The sequence below is a fragment of the Pelodiscus sinensis genome, chromosome 5, assembly GCF_049634645.1.
Source record: "Pelodiscus sinensis isolate JC-2024 chromosome 5, ASM4963464v1, whole genome shotgun sequence".
NCBI lineage: Eukaryota > Metazoa > Chordata > Testudines > Trionychidae > Pelodiscus > Pelodiscus sinensis.
The window spans coordinates 37,075,433-37,092,816 of NC_134715.1; the positions used below are offsets into that span (position 1 = coordinate 37,075,433).

Genomic DNA, 17,384 nt, shown 5'->3' on the forward strand with positions numbered 1-17,384 from the left:
AAACGGGCCGCGCTGGGGGCGGGGCGGGGGAAGAGAAAGAACGCCCGGGGCGGGGGAGTGGTGACGTCACTGCCCTAGGAGCGCTGCGGCCCCGATCCCGCACCGCTCGGCACGTGGTCGCGGGGGGGAAAGGAGGGTTGGGGGCGTTCGGTGCAGATTCACGCCCGTGGGCTCGCATTACACTTTTAACTCTCCTGCCCGGCGCGGGGCCTGATCCGAGCCCCGTTTGGAGGCCATGAAGATTCGTACTCGACTTCAATGGCCTTTGGCTCCTCCAGGGTCCCAGACTCAGGGGTAGTTTTAAATATAAAAAACATGCGAGCTAGACTCTGCCCCAGCGTGAACCAGCCCCCCATTCGCTGTTTGTTGCCTATCACTAGGAATTGTTTGCCGCCTCTCTTTTTGCTAGCAGGTGTGCTGGAATAATTTGTATGGGGGGGGGGGGGGTGCTGAGAACCATTGAACCTAACTTAAAATCCCTAATCTACTGAGAATCACTTTCCCCTCCCATGCCCCTGATTCCAGTTCTACATAAGGAAGGACCCAAGAGCTGGTTGGGAGTTGGCTTTCTAGAAAAAGAATTCCTTTTTGCCCCTGTATAGGTAAGTGATCTTTTATTTCAAATGTCTCAGAAGGGTAGCTATGTTAGTCTGTAACTTTTAAAACACTTAGGCTACGTCTGGACTGGCCCCTTCTCCGGAAGAGGCATGCAAAGCAGGCAAGTCAGAATAGGGAAATCCGCAGGGGATTTAAATATCCCCCGCGGGATTTAAATAAACATGGCTGCCGCTTTTTTCCCGGCTTGGGGAAAAGCTGGAAAAGAGAGTCTAGACTGGCGCAATCCTCCGGAATAAAGCCCTTTTCCGGAGGATCTCTTCTTCCTACTTCCAGAGCTAGAGCGGCTACATTGCCATGTGCTTTTGTGCAAGAGCATCCATGCCAACGTAGATGCTCTCTTGCAGCAAGAAAGCGCTGATGGCCATTTTAACCATAGGGCTTTCTTGTGCAAGAAATTCATGTTGCCTGTCTACACTGGCCTCTTACACAAGAACAGTTGCGGAAGAGGGCTTATTCCTGAGCGGGAGCATCAGAGTTCTTGCGCAAGAAGCACTAATTTCATACATTAGAACATCAGTGTTCTTGCACAAGAACTCACAGCCAGTGTAGACAGGCAGCAAGTTTTTGCGCAAAAGCGACTGCTTTTGTGCAAGATCGCACCAATGTAGACACACCGCCGGTCTCTAGGGGCCACAGAACTACTAACAAAAATATATATAGTATCGTGAACTTTAATGGGCAAAACCCAGTTCAGATGAGTTTGCTGAAGAAGTAGGTTTTGCCCATGAAAGCTTATGACACTATAAATATTTGTTACTCTCTAAGGTGCCGCAGGACTACTCCTTGCTTTTATTTCAGGTTACAGGCAGTCCCCGGGTTACTACAAGATAGGGACTGTAGGTTTGTTCTTAAGTTGAATCTGTATGTAAGTCGGAACTGGCGTCCGCCTGCTGAAACTGATCAGTTTCAACCGCAGCTGAATCTGGACGCCAGTTCTGACTTACATACAGATTCAACTTAAGAATCCCAGGCGTCCCCAAGTCAGCTGCTGCTGAAACTGATCAGCGGCTGATTCCAGGAAGCCTGGGGCAGAGCAACTCTGCCTGGGGCTTCCTGTAGTCAGCCGCTGGTCAGTTTCAGCAGCGGCTGACTTGGGGACGCCTGGGGCAGAGCAGCTGGGGTGCTGCTGGGTTGCTCCAGTAGCGCGGCTCCTCGGCATTACTGGAGCAACCCAGCAGCACCCCAGCTGCTCTGCCCGAGGCGTCCTGATTCAGCCGCTGCTGAAACTGACCAAACCGGCAGCCCCCAGCTGCTCAACCCCAGGGGTAGGCAAGAAAAGCCTGGTCTGCTGGGGGGGGGGCACTAGCTGCACCCCACCCCAGCAGACCAGGGAGACGGGGGTGGCGGGACCGCCCAAGTCCTCCACGGCTTTGCTCCGTCTCCCTGGTCTGCTGACCTGGGAGACGCGGAGCAAAGCCGCAGAGCACGCGGGCAGCGGGACAGTCCAGGCGTGCCCGGGCTGTCCCACTGCGGGCGTGCTCCGCAGGTTTGCTCCCCTTCTCCCTGGTCTGCTGGTCAGACCAGGGAGACGGGGAGCAAAGCCACGGAGCACGCCCGCAGTGGGACAGCCCAAGCGCGCCCGGGCGTGCTCCGCGGCTTTGCTCCTGTACCCCTGGTCTGCTGGGGGGGTCCAGCAAAGCTGCTGGACCCTCCCAGCAGACCAGGGAGACCGGGAGAAGCTTTTCTCGCCCCGGAGGACACGGGTGGCGACCTGCCGCCCGTGAGCTCCGGGGCGAGAAAAGCCCCGTTCGTAAGTGCGGATCCGACATAAGTCGGATCCGCGTAAGTTGGGGACTGCCTGTACTGATTCATTTAATGTTATTATTACTACTCATATTTTATCATCTTTATAGACAGTTTTCATGCTATTAAATGGCACAAAATGGTTGATGATGCTGTATGTGAAATCTTTCTTATTATAAGGGCACCATTTATAGTGCTTATTTCTCAATAATCATTTACTTTGCTCTAACAACATAAATTAGAAGTGATTCTTGTAAAAGTTCTTAGTATTACAAAACCACCTACATATACAGACCTTTACTTATAGAGTGAATTTTGAAGTGTGTGGTAAATGCTAGGAGATTTGTAGTGGAATTTAAAATCACAGATTTCATTTTTATGGCTTGAGACATTTTCTGGGCTGTAATATTTTAAAACACAGATGATATAAATAAACTAATTAAAAGATTGGCCTATTACTACAGTTAATGTAGTGCTTGTGTTAAAAATACTGGACTTATAGTACACAAGACTGAAATCTGTTTTTTCTTCAACGCTAGCACAGCAATGGCACTAGAAGTGTAAGTTTCCCTATTCTATCACATTAATGTAACCATCCATTTCTGGAGATATCACTCGTGGGTGTCAAAAAATAATTAGGTATGTCCCATCCCTCTACGCTACTGACACTGACATAGATACCAATTGTGATAATATTCTCTGACAACAGCTATCAACTAAACATTGAACACAAACCATCGCAACTCATTTCACCAACTTAAGAGACTTCAGGATCACACCTTTATAGGGAACATGGAATCACTGTCCCCATTCCCACTTACTAGTTGGTTTTTGTATTTTGAGGAGGGAAAGCAGGAAATAGTTACTTTGAGTTAACTCATTTTTATTTGTATTTAATAAAAAATGATTTTCTATTGCCTGGTAGATCAAAAGCCAATTGATCTAAACAGACAAAAATACTGTTAAGATTTAAATTAACTGCTCTTGGTTTTTTTGTCCAAGGAAAATACTGCTTATATAACATTGAAAATGGGGGGCAGTTTCTATGACTAAGATGGTGAAAAAATTTCTAGCTATGGAAGTAAAAAAATAAGACTTTTGAGGTTTATCTGTTTCACTTAATAATTAAATGTGCTTATGCCTTTGAGTATTTAACCATGATCCCATACGACATTTAAAGTAACATTTATTAATTAGATGTTCAGGATATTCATACATATCATTTTGCTTTCTTTCCTCCCAAGGAGCTTTTGGATGATTTTACACTAATTTTTTCTGTGGTAATATATTTTATGTGAATATTCCATTTTCATTGTAATTTTGATATTGAAACTGTAAAAATGTTATAAAATGATATTATTGCTGTTATTTTGGTAAACAATAGAAGAAAATAGCTGTAAAAGATAAATAAAAGGCATGGAATCAAAACACACTCATTTTACATTGCGAGCAAGTTTTAGTTACTTGAAGATGAGAAATTAATACAAACTTTAACATACTCTAAACATATTTAATACTAAATTCAGTGGTCTAAGGGATTTATAGAATATAGTACTTTTTTACATTATTACTCTGTGAAGAGATGCACAAAAAACAATATTCCAGTACCAGATACTCTGAAAATAATTTAACATTTATTTTATTTTTGTCCTATGTTTTATTTTTATTTGTAAATCATGTAAATATGGAGAGGCAGGATTGTCCAGTGGATAAGACATTGGCCAGGCACTGAGGAAAGCTAAATTCTGTTTTCAACTCTGCTAGGGCACATCTGCATAAAGCTGAAATAAGCTATGCAAATTAAGCTATGTCAATTGCGTAGCTTAAGTCGAAATAGCTTAACTTGGTTTTTGGCACTGTCTGCACAGCAGGAAGTCTGAGAGAGCACTCTTCCTCTGGCTCCCTTACTCCTCGTAAAATGAGGGTTTCAGGAGTCAGAGTATGAACTACTCCAGCTGGACATTATTTTGACATTATGTCGAAATAGTCTGCATCTACACAACAAGCAGTTATGTTATTCCGCAATAATAACTGCTGTGTAGACATACCCCTAGTGACCAGATTTGTGATCTTTAGTAAGTCATGTCTCCTATTTGTGCCTGTTGTACACTGTAAGCAATTTGGATAGTCTCTCAAGTCATTGTACAATACTTAGCACAAGTGGGCCCCAATCTCATATGAAAACAATAACCACTACTGTAATACAAATAAATAATTTTAACACCATGTTAAAATTAATCTTTAAATAAACTGGAAACCAGTGCGAGAATGAGAACCAGACAGAACTGAATAAACCCATGTACACAGCATTCTTAGTGCATTCTACTTCAGTGGAGTTAACAATAATCCCTCTCTGTTACTACCAGCCTCCATCTAATTGCACCCATGGACCCACAGAGGGAATTACAAATGCAGTAAACTTCCGATAATCTGGCACCTTTGGGACCCAGGAGGTGCCAGATCATCAGATATGCTGGGCTATTGGAAGGGGGGGCTATGAGGGGTCTGGAGTGGGGTGGGAGGGGATGCCACCCCAGACCCTTCATAGCCCCCCCTTCCGATAGTCTGGCTCTGCTCCAGACGTCCCCGATTCAGCTGCTGCTGGTCAGTTTCAGCTGAATCGGAGATGCCTGGGGCAGAGCAGCTGTGGTGCTGCCAGGTTGGTCCCGTAGCGCCGCCCCTCGGCGCTGCGGAACCAACCCAGCAGAACTCCAGCGGCTCTTCCCCAGGTGTCCCCAAGAGCCGCTGGGGTGCTGCCGGGTTGGTCCCGCAGCCCTGAGGGGCAGCGCTACGGGACCAACCCGGCAGCACTCCAGCTGCTCTGCCCCCGGCTTTCCCGATTCAGCTGCTGGTCAGTTTCAGCAACAGCTGAATCGGGGAAGCCAGGCATAGACCAGCTCCAATTGTCCGGCAGCTAGAGCACTTTCGGGTTCCTGATCGTGCTGGCCCATCAGGAGTGCCGGAGCATTGGATGCTGTACCAATGGAGTTTTACTGTATAAAGAAACTGGGTAAAGGCACAGAATGGACCAATATTTAGATTGTTCCTTTCGGCAGCAACACTGCAAAGAAAGCAAGCATTTTCCAAGCTTCTGTTGCAGCTGACTGCCAAGGAGCCAGCAAAAGCAACCGAGGGTCACTCTGAATTAGCGCAAACCTTTGATATTGAAGGCCAACCCTGAAGAGAACACCTTTTGTCCTTGTGAGAATGTGCATATTTTGTGCACTGGTTTCACGGTTTCTTCCACAGGGGAGGTAGGATGAATGGAGTGGGGAGGGTGGAAGGGGAACGCCTCCCATTCTCCAAGATTAATAAATTTGGGGTAAATGCAATAACTCTCCATGGGAAGACGAAGTTTGGACTGGACCAAAAATCTCAGCCACTGGGGCCATTGTTTACAAATTGACAGAAAACATTTCACATGGGTATAACTGCCTTTTGGTCATTACTCTAATATTAAGATTAGGTAAGAAAAAAATAAATCAGTACTTGTGAATTTCAAGTTGATTGTAGGCTAGTAACCAACTACATTCATCAGTTAAACCCTCTGGCGTGTTCTTTGTTTGCTCAGATGGATTGCCTCTGAACAAAAGTATGTGTAAGCCACATGTATATTAAAATATTCTCTGATCTAATTTTCTGATGACCTTTCCATTTAATTTTATAGCAGGCAATTCTTCATCCATATTTTTAATGTTCTAGAAACATTGTAATTGCTCAATTTTTTAACTTCTAGAAATCTGTAGGAGTTATGTGGAAAACAAATCCGCATACACAGCCTTTCCCTTTATATTTTGCCAGTAGAGAAGCAGAGCCTTCATTCTGCTACAGCTCTTTCACAGTGCTCTCCCACAGCCCAGGGGGCAGAAATTGGCAGCGCCTCTCATACTTTTGTATGCCACATTTTGCATATGCTGATATTAAGGTCCTTGCACCAAAGAGTCTTCAGCCCAGCCCAAAAATGGGGGCCACACTTTAACAATTACAGGGGAAGAAGGGAAAAAAATAGTTACTGGGGTGATCTGTGTTTTAAGGCTCTCCTGTGTTCTCGTGCCATTTCCTTAAAATCCTTTCCAATATCATATTCAATTTAAAAAATAATGAACAGAATTTCCAGTCTTCCCACAGTAGTTAGTAAATAATAGTGAAATGCATGAAAAAAATCCAAATTTAGAAATGTGCTAGCTGACATAATACTGAATTGTTGTCAGATCAGCATCAGCACATTCTTGGTTACCATATTATGGTGATTAGGGTGGCAAAAGAACCTGAATAGGACAAAACAGAATATAGTAGAACTTGCTTGTAGAATTTGCTGTTTTTCAGTTTACTAAAAGTGTAGCAGCTGTAAGGCATTTTTAGGTCCATTTTCACAAACACTCACATTTGCTTAGACTGTAAACTCCTTAGGATAGGGATTAGCTATGTAGCAGTTCTGCAGAAAAGGACCTGGGGATTACAGTGGATGAGAAGCTGGATATGAGTCAACAGTGTGCCCTTGTAGCCAAGAAGACTAATGGCATATTAGGTTGCGTTAGGAGGAACATTGCCAGCAGATCTAGAGAAGTGATTATTCCCCTTCATTCGGCTCTGGTGAGGCCACATGTGGAGTATTGTGTCCAGTTCTGCCCCCCTCCCCCACTATAGAAAGGATGTGGAAGCACTGAAGAGGGTCTAATGGAGGGCAACCAAAATGATTAGGGGGCTGGAGCATATGACTTATGAGGAGAGACTGAGGGATTTGGGTTTGTTTAGTCTGCAGAAGAGAGGAGCGAGGGGAATTTGATAGCACCCTTCAACTTCCTGAAGGGAGGTTCCAAAGAGGATAGAGAAAGGCTGTTCACAGTAGTGACGGATGGCAGAACAAGGAGCAATGGTCTCAAGTTACAGTGGGGGAGGGCTATGTTGGATATTAGGAAAAACTATTTCATTAGCTACAAGGAGTCCGGAGGCTAACAGATGTATTGGAGCATAAGCTTTTGTGGGCAAAGACCCACTTCGTCAGATGCATGTAGTGGAAATTTCCAGAGGCAGGTATAAATATGTAGGCTAGAAATAACAAGGTTAATTCAGTCAGGGTATGTCTACACTACCCCGCTAGTTCGAACTAGCGGGGGTAATGTAGTCATCCGCAATTGCAAATGAAGCCCGGGATTTGAATTTCCCGGGCTTCATTTGCATGAAGCCGGACGGCGCCGTTTTTAAATGCCGGCGAGTTCGGACTTCGTGCCACGCGGCTACACGTGGCACAGACTAGCTAGTTCGGATTAGAAGCCTAATCCGAACTAGCTAGTCCGTGCCGCGCAGCACAGAGTCCGAACTCGCCGGCATTTAAAAATGGCGCCGGCTGTCTACTAGGTAGTTCGGACTAGGGTGCCTATTCCGAACTACCGTTACTCCTCGTGAAAGGGGTTCGAAGCAGCGGGGATTTAAAAATGGCGGCTCCCCGCTTATGCTAATGAAGCCCGGGAAATTCAAATCCCGGGCTTCATTAGCAAGTGCGGTATGCCTACATTACCCTCCTAGTTCGAAGTAGGAGGGTAGTGTAGACATACCCTCAGAGAGGGTGACGCCCACTTCTAGTAGTTGATGTGGCGCTATGAACACCAAGAGAGGAGAAGCTGCTTTTGTAGTTGGCTAGCCATTCACAATCTTTGTTTAATCCTAATCTGATGGGGTCAAATTTGCAGATGAACTGTAGCTCAGCAGTTTCTCTTTGAAGTCTGGTCTTGAAGTTTTTTTGCTGCAGGATGGCTACCTTTAAATCTGCTACTGGGTGTCCAGGGAGATTGAAGTGTTCTCCTACAGGTTTTTGTATATTGTCATTCCTAATATCTGATTTGCGTCCATTTATTCTTTTACGTAGGGACTGTCCGGTTTCGCCGATATATATAGCAGAGGGGCATTGCTGGCACATAATGGTGTATATTATATTGGTAGATGTGCAGGTGAATGAACTTGTGATGCTGTGGCTGATCTGGTTAGGTCCTGTGATGGTGTGGCTGGTGTAGATATGAGGGCAGAGTTGGCACCGAGGTTTGTTGCATGGATTGGTTCCTGAGTTACTGTGGTGCTGTGTATAGTTGCTGGTGAGAATTTGCTTCAGGTTGGTGGGTTGTCTGTGGGCGAAGACTGGCCTGCCTCCCAAGGCCTGTGAAATTGAGGGATCATTGTCCAGGATGGGTTGTAGATCACTAATGATGCGTTGGAGAGGTTTTAGCTGAGGATTGTAGATGATGGCCAGTGGTGTTCTATTGGTTTCTTTCTTGGGCTTGTCTTGTAGTAGGAGGCTTCTGGGCACACATATGGCTCTGTTAATCAGTTTCCTCACTTCCTTGTGTGGGTATGGTAGTTTCAAGAATGCTTGGTGAAGATCTGGTAGGTGTTGGTCTCTGAGGGGTTGGAGCAAATGCGGTTGTACCTTAGTGCTTGGCTGTAGAAAATGGATCGTGTGGTGTGTCCTGGATGGAAGCTAGAGGCATGAAGGTAGGCATAGCGGTCAGTAGGTTTTCAGTATAGGGTGGTGTTTATGTGACCATCACTTATTTGCACCATGCTGTCCGGGAAATGGATCTCTTGTGTAGACTGGTCCAGGCTGAGGTTGATGGTGGGGTGGAAATTGTTGAAATCGTGGTGGAATTCTTCCAGAGTCTCCTTCCCATGGGTCCAGATGATGAAGATGTCATCAATGTAGCGTAGGTAGAGAAGGAGCGTTAGTGGACAAGAGCTGAGGAAGCATTGTTCCAGGTCAGCCATAAAAATGTTGGCATATTGTGGGGCCATATTGTGGGCCCATAGCAGTGCCACTGGCTTGGAGGTATATATTGTCCCCGAATCTTAAATAGTTGTGTGTGAGGATAAAGTCACAGAGCTCAGCCACCAGTTGTGCTGTGGCATCATCAGGGATACTGTTCCTGACAGCTTGTATTCCATCTATGTGTGGGATGTTTGTGTAGAAAGCCTCTACATCCATGGTGGCTAAGATGGTGTTTTCTGGAAGATCACCAATGCATTGTAGTTTCTCAGGAAATCAGTGGTGTCACAGAGATAGCTGAGAGTGCTGGTGGCGTAGGGTCTGAATAGAGAGTCCACATATCCAGACAGTCCTTCAGTGAGAGTGCCAATGCCTGAAAAGATGGGGTGTTCAGGACTTCCAGGTTTGTGGATCTTTGGTAGTAGATAGAATAACCCCGGTCGGGGCTCTAAGGGTTTGTTGATTTGGTCCTGTGCGTGTAGGGAGTGTCCTGAGAAGATGGTGCAGTTTCTTAGTGTACTCCTCAGAGGGATCTGAGGAAAGTGGCCTGTGGAATCTGGTATTAGAGAGTTGTCTGGCAGCCTCCTTTTGGTAGTCAGACCTGTTCATGATAACAACAGCACCTCTTTTATCAGCCTCTTTGATTATAATGTCAGAGCTGTTTCTGAGGCTGTGGATGGCATTGTGTTCTGCACGACTGAGGTTACCAGGCAAGCGATGCTGTTTTTCCACAATTTCTGCCTGTGCACGTCGGCAGAAGCATTCTATGTATAGGTCCAGATTGTCATTTAAACCCTCAGGAGGAGTCCATGTGGAGTTCTTCTTCTTGTGCTGTTGGTAGGAGGGTATCTGTGTGTCAGTGCGCTGTTCAGTGTTGTGTTGAAAGTATTCTTTGAGTCGGAGACGGCGAAAGTAGGCTTCCAGATCACCGCAGAACTGTATCATGTTTGTGGGGGTGGTGAAGTACTGTAATGGATTACCTAGGGAGGTGGTGGAATCTCCATCCCTAGAGGTTTTTAAGTCTCGGCTTGACTAAGCCCTGGCTGGGTTGATTTAGTTGGGATTGGTCCTGCCTTGGCCAGGGGCTGGACTTGAGGACCTCCTGAGGTCTCTTCCAACTCTATGATTCTATTATTGTTTTTGTTATGTGTTTGTATAATACTTAGCACAATTGAGTCCTAATACATGTTTGGGGCTCCTAGGCACTAAAGCAATACAAATATTTAATAATGCTTCACTAAAAAATGTAGTAATGGTAAAATCAGTATCCGTGATAGAATCACCTGAACCTTGCCTACTTTATAGGCAATGTTGCTACCATTGGTGGAATTGCATAAGTGACGAATTAGGTATCCTAACTTACCTGATGTAGACTAGGTTTAATAGCTGGTGAGAATTAAAAAGTGAAGAGGTGAAATTGTGCTCCATATTTTAAATTAATTACCCCATGCCACAAGATATAAGCCATACAGCTTCTAGTCTTTGTCTAGTACTTGTTCATTAGACCATAGTCATGGTATGGCCAATTATGATCCTATTAAACCCTAAGAAGTGTCAGGATGAATTTGCATTTGATATGAGCCTACAGGGGAAAATTTAGGTGAAGTTAAAAATAGTGTTAGAAATTTAGATAGTAGTATTTCCTCTAAGGCAGTGTTGCACAACCTTTTTTCAACCACAACTCCCATATACTCATGTCGGGACCCCCAAGATAATTTGAGCAGCACAACACTTAGATTCGGGTGGCTGGGGGCTGGGCCCGGCCCTTGGTGCTACTTAGATCCAGCCTGCTGCCAGTGGCCCCAGCCTGCCATTGACAGCCCCATTCTGGAATGGCTTCTTTCTCCTATTCGCATGCAGAGCTTGTTACAGGCTCAGAATGCCCAGCACTTTAGGTGCTGTCTAGCAGGTGAGACATCCTGACTACGTGCCATTAAATAATCTAAAACAAATAGCTAAATTTTCCCATGGAGTCTCCTATCAATTGTTTTTCATAAGTAAATGAGTGAGCTCTTGTGTGTTTTATGTGAGGTCCAATGGAAATATAATCCATCCTTGTTTATTAAATCTATTCAAAATGATCAGTATTTCATTTGCTGGTAGACTTCATGAATATACCTTTTCAAAGGATTCAGGGCACAAGGGAATTGGAAAATGGTAAAGAAAAATATAATTTGGGCATTCATAAAAGTAATGTCATTTTGTTAGACTTAAGAATTTTATTTGGGTTTGTACTGCATATTTTAGGATATTAATTACTGTATATTTGTATTATCTATGTACAACAGATCAGGGGAAGGGTATGTGTGTAAGCACATATGCATTTGCCATTTGATCCAGTCATCTCATAGATATCTGATCCTTACACAATGCTTCAGCAACTACAAAGAAAATTAATCTTCCCTTATTGATGAGACTATTTAAAAATAAAATAATTTCATTCAAGACATTTTTTTAAAACAAAAGGAAGGTTTTTATTTCTGTCACACTGGAGCTGTAATATAAAGGACTTGAACTAGCAATGGAAATGGCACAATCAGAAGGAATGAGCAGTTGCTTTTGGAATTGGTCAGCTTACCTCCAGCATAGTGGTGAAGTTACTGGGAATGTGAGAAAGAAAGCCAGATCCAAGAGGCTTGATAATTGCCTTCACACTTACAGTTGTTTTCAGCTTAAAACCTATTGTTATTGACAACCGTTAGCCTACTGTTGTTTAAAATCACCCTAAACATTAACAAGAAAGAAAAAAATATTTTCTCTTTTCTCATTACTTTGTAAAAATGACAGCACTTTATGTAATCATTTTTATAGCTATGCTGGTATAGTCAGTCAATTTTGACTTCCACCTGTAGTCCTATATGCTTGTACAACTGGATTCTATATACATGCAAGGGACAGTGCTGTCAGATCCCACTGCAGGATCAAAGCTTGGCTTCTGTTTGAGTGGGTCTTTTACACAACAGCAGGAAACAAACAACACTGTAAAAGAAATGTGATTATAGAAATGAAAAAAAAATAGCAAGGAGAGACAAGCAGTTTTATATAAGATGAAGCTACTCTGTAATTGTTTGGGGGAGAAGACCAGATGTCATATTAAGGACAAACCTTGAATGCATATCTTTAACGTAGATGTCAGCTTTTAACTATTTAACTGCTAATCGCAGCATATAAAAAAAAGGGAGAGGAATGATCATAATATGAAGGTTTTCATAATTTTGGTGCCTTAACTGGATGGCACGAGAGACAACCAGAGCTTTATTCTTCCTCTTCACCTGGCCCATAACAGCAAAAGGTCAAAGCAAAGAAGTGGAGCCAAGAGAATCCCAAACACAGCGAAAGCCAATCTAGCAGTGCGTTCTGGCTTGCTTGGCAAGTGGGTATATTGGAAGACACTTCGACTGTGTCTACATTGGCACCCTTTTCCGGAAAAGGGATGCTAATGAGACACTTCGGAATTGCAAATGCCCCGGGGGATTTAAATATCCCCTGCGGCATTTGCATGAACATGGTTGCCGCTTTTTTCTGGCTCGGGGCTTTGCCGGAGAAAAGCGCCAGTCTAGACGGGATCTTTCGGAAAATAAAGCATTTTCCGGAAGATCCCTTATTCCTCTTAAAATCAGGAATAAGGGATCTTCCGGAAAAGGCTTTATTTTCTGAAAGATCCCGTCTAGACTGGCGCTTTTCTCCGGCAAAGCCCCGAGCCGGAAAAAAGCGGCAGCCATGTTCATGCAAATGCCGCGGGAGATATTTAAATCCCCCGCGGCATTTGCAATTCCGACTTGTCTCATTAGCATCCCTTTTCCGGAAAAGGGTGCCAATGTAGACACAGCCGAATTCTTCTCTGGCATTAGGTTGTTGCCAAACACCACTGCATCAGTTTCACTTCAGTCACATTTTCAAGCTTTTCTTGGCAACCATGACGAGCTAGAAACATAAATGTGTTTGCTAAATGAAAATTTAGATTTTGATATGTTACAAGGAAGACTCCTCGGCATCACATGATGCTATGAGGCTCAGTTCATCATCTCTGCCTCTGGATCATCTGGTATACTATGAAACCACATTGGCTATTTGAGCAAGTGTAAATAATTAAATGCAATCTCACTCTTTGAAAATAAATTTATTTTTACTAGGCACAGACAGCATGCTTGATGCTGTACAATTAAAATTAGATAGTCTTCCTGCCCTAATATGCTTACAATCTAAATCCAGTGGATAGAGAAGTGTTCTCAAAAATGCTTTGAGAGAAACAGGCTATTCCACTATTACTAAAAGATATGAGAGATTGTGGACTTTGTAATATAAAGTTTTGGGGAAAGTTTTGAAGGAAAAAAACACACAGAGGGTTGTATCTAATATATCGTGACACTGAGGGTTTCAAGCATAAGAGCAGTATGGAAGCAATGAAACTCCATCTACGCTAAGGGTGCCTCTACACAGCACCATTACACATAGCAAATTTCGTAGTTTATTTTGATGTTATTTCAAAATAGCTTATTTTGAAATCTGGCACTATCTACACAATTCCAAATTTCAAAATAAGGCACTATTCCAAAACGTGTCTTATCCCTTATACAATGAGGTTTACCGGGACGTCGGAATAGCGAGCCTGTTAGATTTCGATATAACAGGCTTGCTCTTAAGACGCAAAATAACGCTCCACTGTGTAGAGCCTAAGGGACCTATATATGAGACTTTGTGTGTTAAGAATTTTGTACTTACTAGATGGTTTATGTAACAGAATGAAACTATATACCTGATTATCTTTTAAAGCCACTGAGTACCTCTTTCCCTTCCTACATACAAACTTGTCTTCAATATCTATACTATATACACAACATACAAGTAACTTAGTTTTGTACAATTTTCTTTATACAATATTTTAAACGGTTTTGTACAGCTATACATTTTAGTTGTTACTTAATTTGCCCCAACATATTTAATATTAAACAGATGCCAAGTCCATGAAGACTTGTTTCACTAGTACTCTTACAACTGTGGACTCTTCTTCCATGCCCTGTTTAACTAGATTAACAAAAACATTTTTTAACAAGTTTTTAAGTCTTCTCATCTCATGCTATCACAATTTTCTTCAGCTGGTATGATCAATATTCAAATTTAAGCATACTTTATATGCAATAGGCTTCTCAGTAAATTTCAGCTCAAATTCTGAACATACTGTAACAAATACAGGTTTGGAAACATGTTCCAGAATTGTCAACGCAGCAAAACATTACATACAAATCACATATTAGCACTTAAATTAAACTTATTCAATATCTGATTGTCCTACTTCACATCAGGAAGAAAGCTGTCTCAGTATATAATTTCTTCTAGTTTAGACAGCAGTATTGAAAAATGCCATCAGTGCATTTTGGTCATAACTGTCCAAAATTTCCAGAAGAAGAGGAACTTTGGTTTTCACATTTGTGCCTTTAAATTTAAATTTGTCAATGAAGAGATCTGTAATCATGCCTGCAAAAATAATTTTCATTAACAAGAGTTAATCTTCATTTTATTTTTACTACATGAAACCTACTACAGTATTTATACAATCTAAGTTAAATTATGGCTGGTTTTCTATTATCTTATAGAACTAAAAATAATTTAGTTTAAAAGTACATAATTTAAAAAATTCATTTACAGTTGAAGTATCAGAGGCCTTGGGATCCTACAATACTTTGTGTTTCAGCTATATTCTAAACAACAGCATTTGTGCCTTTGAATTACCTACATATCAAGTGTGCTCTTAAGAACAGAATGAAAATTGTTTAACCAAAAAAAAAGTTTAAGATATGTCATCCAAATCACGGCCTGTGTATGTAGGATTACTGAAGCCTTATATTTAAATTTCCCACTATGCCTTTCAATGTAAGTGCACTTAGACCCTGATTCAGGAGAGAACGTAAGGACATGTTGAAACCCATTGTTAGTTAAAATAGCATTTGACATATTTCAATGGTCCTTAACATATCCAAAGTTAAGCTCATGTTGAAGAGCTGTCCTGAATAAGCAGAGCTCGACAAATCATTGAATCTACTCGTCCGTGGTGAGTAGATTTCAGCCGGTTGCCCTGTTCACCGGTGGCGTGCGCATGCGCAATGAGTGTCTTGCGCATGCGCAGTGTGGGACTGGCGAGCGGATTTCGCTGCCGTTTGTCAAGCCCTGTGAATAAGGATCCATTCTTGAACTGGGGTTATAACAAGCAGAGTAATCCCTCTATTTTAGCATTTCACTAAATAAAGTGCATGAATCTCATCAGAATAATCCAACTCTTGAATTTTCAGCACTGCCTTTAATTTCATTGATTCATTTTCTAAGGTTCTCTCTTGAATTGTTCTTGAGTTTCTGAAGAGTTTCACACAGAATCATAGGACGGGAAGGGACTTTGAGAGGTCTTCTAATTGTGTCCCCTGCACTCCTAGCAGGACTGAGTATTATTTAGATCATCCCTGACAGATGTTTGTGTAACCTGCTCTTAAAAATCTCCCATGATGGAGATTGCATAACCTCCTTTGGCAATTAATTCCAGTACTTAGCCATCCTGATATTTAGGAAATTTTTCCTGATGTTCAATCTAAACTGCCCTTACAACAATTCAAACTCATTGCTTTTTGTCCTATCGTCAGTGGTTAAGGAGAACGATTTTTCTCCCTCCTCTTTGTAACCATATTTTAGGTACTTGAAAATTAATCCTGTCTCCTCCGTGTCCTCTCCAGACTAAACATACCATTTTTTTTTCCCAATCTTCCCTCACAGATCATGTTTTCTATACCTTTCATCATTTGTTGCTCTTCTTTTGACTATCATTTGTATGTATCTTCCCTGAAATGTGACACCCAAACTAGACACGCTACTTCAGATGCCTAATAAGCTCAAAGTAGAGCAGAAGAATTACTTCTCGTGTCTTGCTTACAACACTCCTGTTGAACAATGTTTGCTTTTTTTGCAACAGCATTATACAGTTCATTCATATTTTGCTTGTGATCCATTATGACCCGCAAATCCCTTTCCACAGTACTCTAGCCTAGTCATTTCCCATCTTCTATGTGTGCAAGTTATTGTTCTTTCTTATGTGCCATACTTTACATTTGTCCTTATATGTATGTCAATAATACTAAGTACATAGTTTGATTTTTACATACCGTATATTTTTCAGTTTCAATTCATAATATTAAAATTTTCTGTAATACCCAGACTCTTGAGTTTACTGAGAAGAGTTTTACAGGCATATTCACCATGATCTACTGGTCTTCGTGGCGTTACTCTATTGTACCTACCTGACAAATTTATTCTAGTGCTATTACTAGAAAACTTAGAACTCTATTTTTATCTCTCTGCTCATTACTATTTTTAATATTTTTTAAAAAAGAGAAAAGTTATATTATGAACAAACCATAAAGTCTCTCAAGATGTGCAGGTTGTTTCTTGTACTCCTCAAGTAGGTGGTCTGCTTCCTCTAAAATGCAGCGGTACTCTGATATCAGGAAATCTGTGTTTCCCTCATGAACCTGCAACTCCTTAAAATAGATTTTAAAATGTTGCAAAAGAATTAAAGGCTGTCAATTCTAAAAACTTAAATGAAAACAGAATTTAGATCTGACAAGAGTCAGTGCATAACAGGTGAAACAGTCCTTCAAAACGGCTCTTGCTATTTTTGAAATACAGTTTTCTCCCTCTCCTCACTAAATTCCCAATGGTATTGCCCACTTAACACTGGATTAAAAAACTTGTGTGTTACAGCTTCCAATTCTGAACATCAGCAGACTATGTGGTGAACTGTCCAGTACTATTTCTTCACTGGATAGAGATTGGAATAGAACAGTAATCTTACACTGAATTTTTTCAACTTGACTTTGGTGTCTTTCTGGGAATTTAGAATAAGAACTGATTTCATCCCCGTGAAAATCAATTAAAGTCTTTCCATTGACTACAAGGGGATTGGAATTGGGCACATAGTATATAGTTAGTGCCATTTTTCCAATTTAGTCGTCACTTTTCCCTTGCTGTTTGGTTGTTCACATAGAAATATTTAAAAGAAGAAAAGTTAAGAATGTAAGATTGGAGAAGTAACAAAAGTTACCAATGGGTGTTATGAGACTCTAGAGAAAGTAGAATATGTGAAACAAATTATAATTAAATGTTTAAAAACAAGCAAATTTCATTTCATTTTTAAAAAAGCCACCATAAAATAAGAAAAAGAAATGTTGCTTAAATTCTTCTACAGAGAACAGACTAAACTATTATTCACTAGCATTATGCCACCACT

At 41.9% G+C, this 17,384-nt stretch overlaps 1 protein-coding gene and 1 long non-coding RNA gene across 4 annotated transcripts in view; one reads left to right on the forward strand and one right to left on the reverse strand.

The window, feature by feature from the left end:
- Positions 1-50: 50 nt before the first annotated feature.
- The window catches only part of LOC102459402 (uncharacterized), a 37,894-nt gene continuing 20,560 nt past the window's right edge, over positions 51-17,384 (forward strand). For both annotated transcript variants that reach the window (XR_012904102.1, XR_332227.4), the window contains exon 1: positions 51-602. This is a non-coding gene — a long non-coding RNA (uncharacterized LOC102459402). The remainder of the gene's footprint in view (positions 603-17,384) is intronic.
- The window catches only part of BBS7 (Bardet-Biedl syndrome 7), a 38,805-nt gene continuing 34,640 nt past the window's right edge, over positions 13,220-17,384 (reverse strand). For both annotated transcript variants that reach the window (XM_006125589.3, XM_014574838.3), the window contains exons 18-19: positions 16,512-16,635; positions 13,220-14,590 (exon numbers count right to left, since the gene is read on the reverse strand). In XM_006125589.3, coding sequence (XP_006125651.2) covers positions 14,454-14,590; positions 16,512-16,635 — 261 coding nt within the window. In that variant the 3' untranslated portion in view covers positions 13,220-14,453. The remainder of the gene's footprint in view (positions 14,591-16,511; positions 16,636-17,384) is intronic.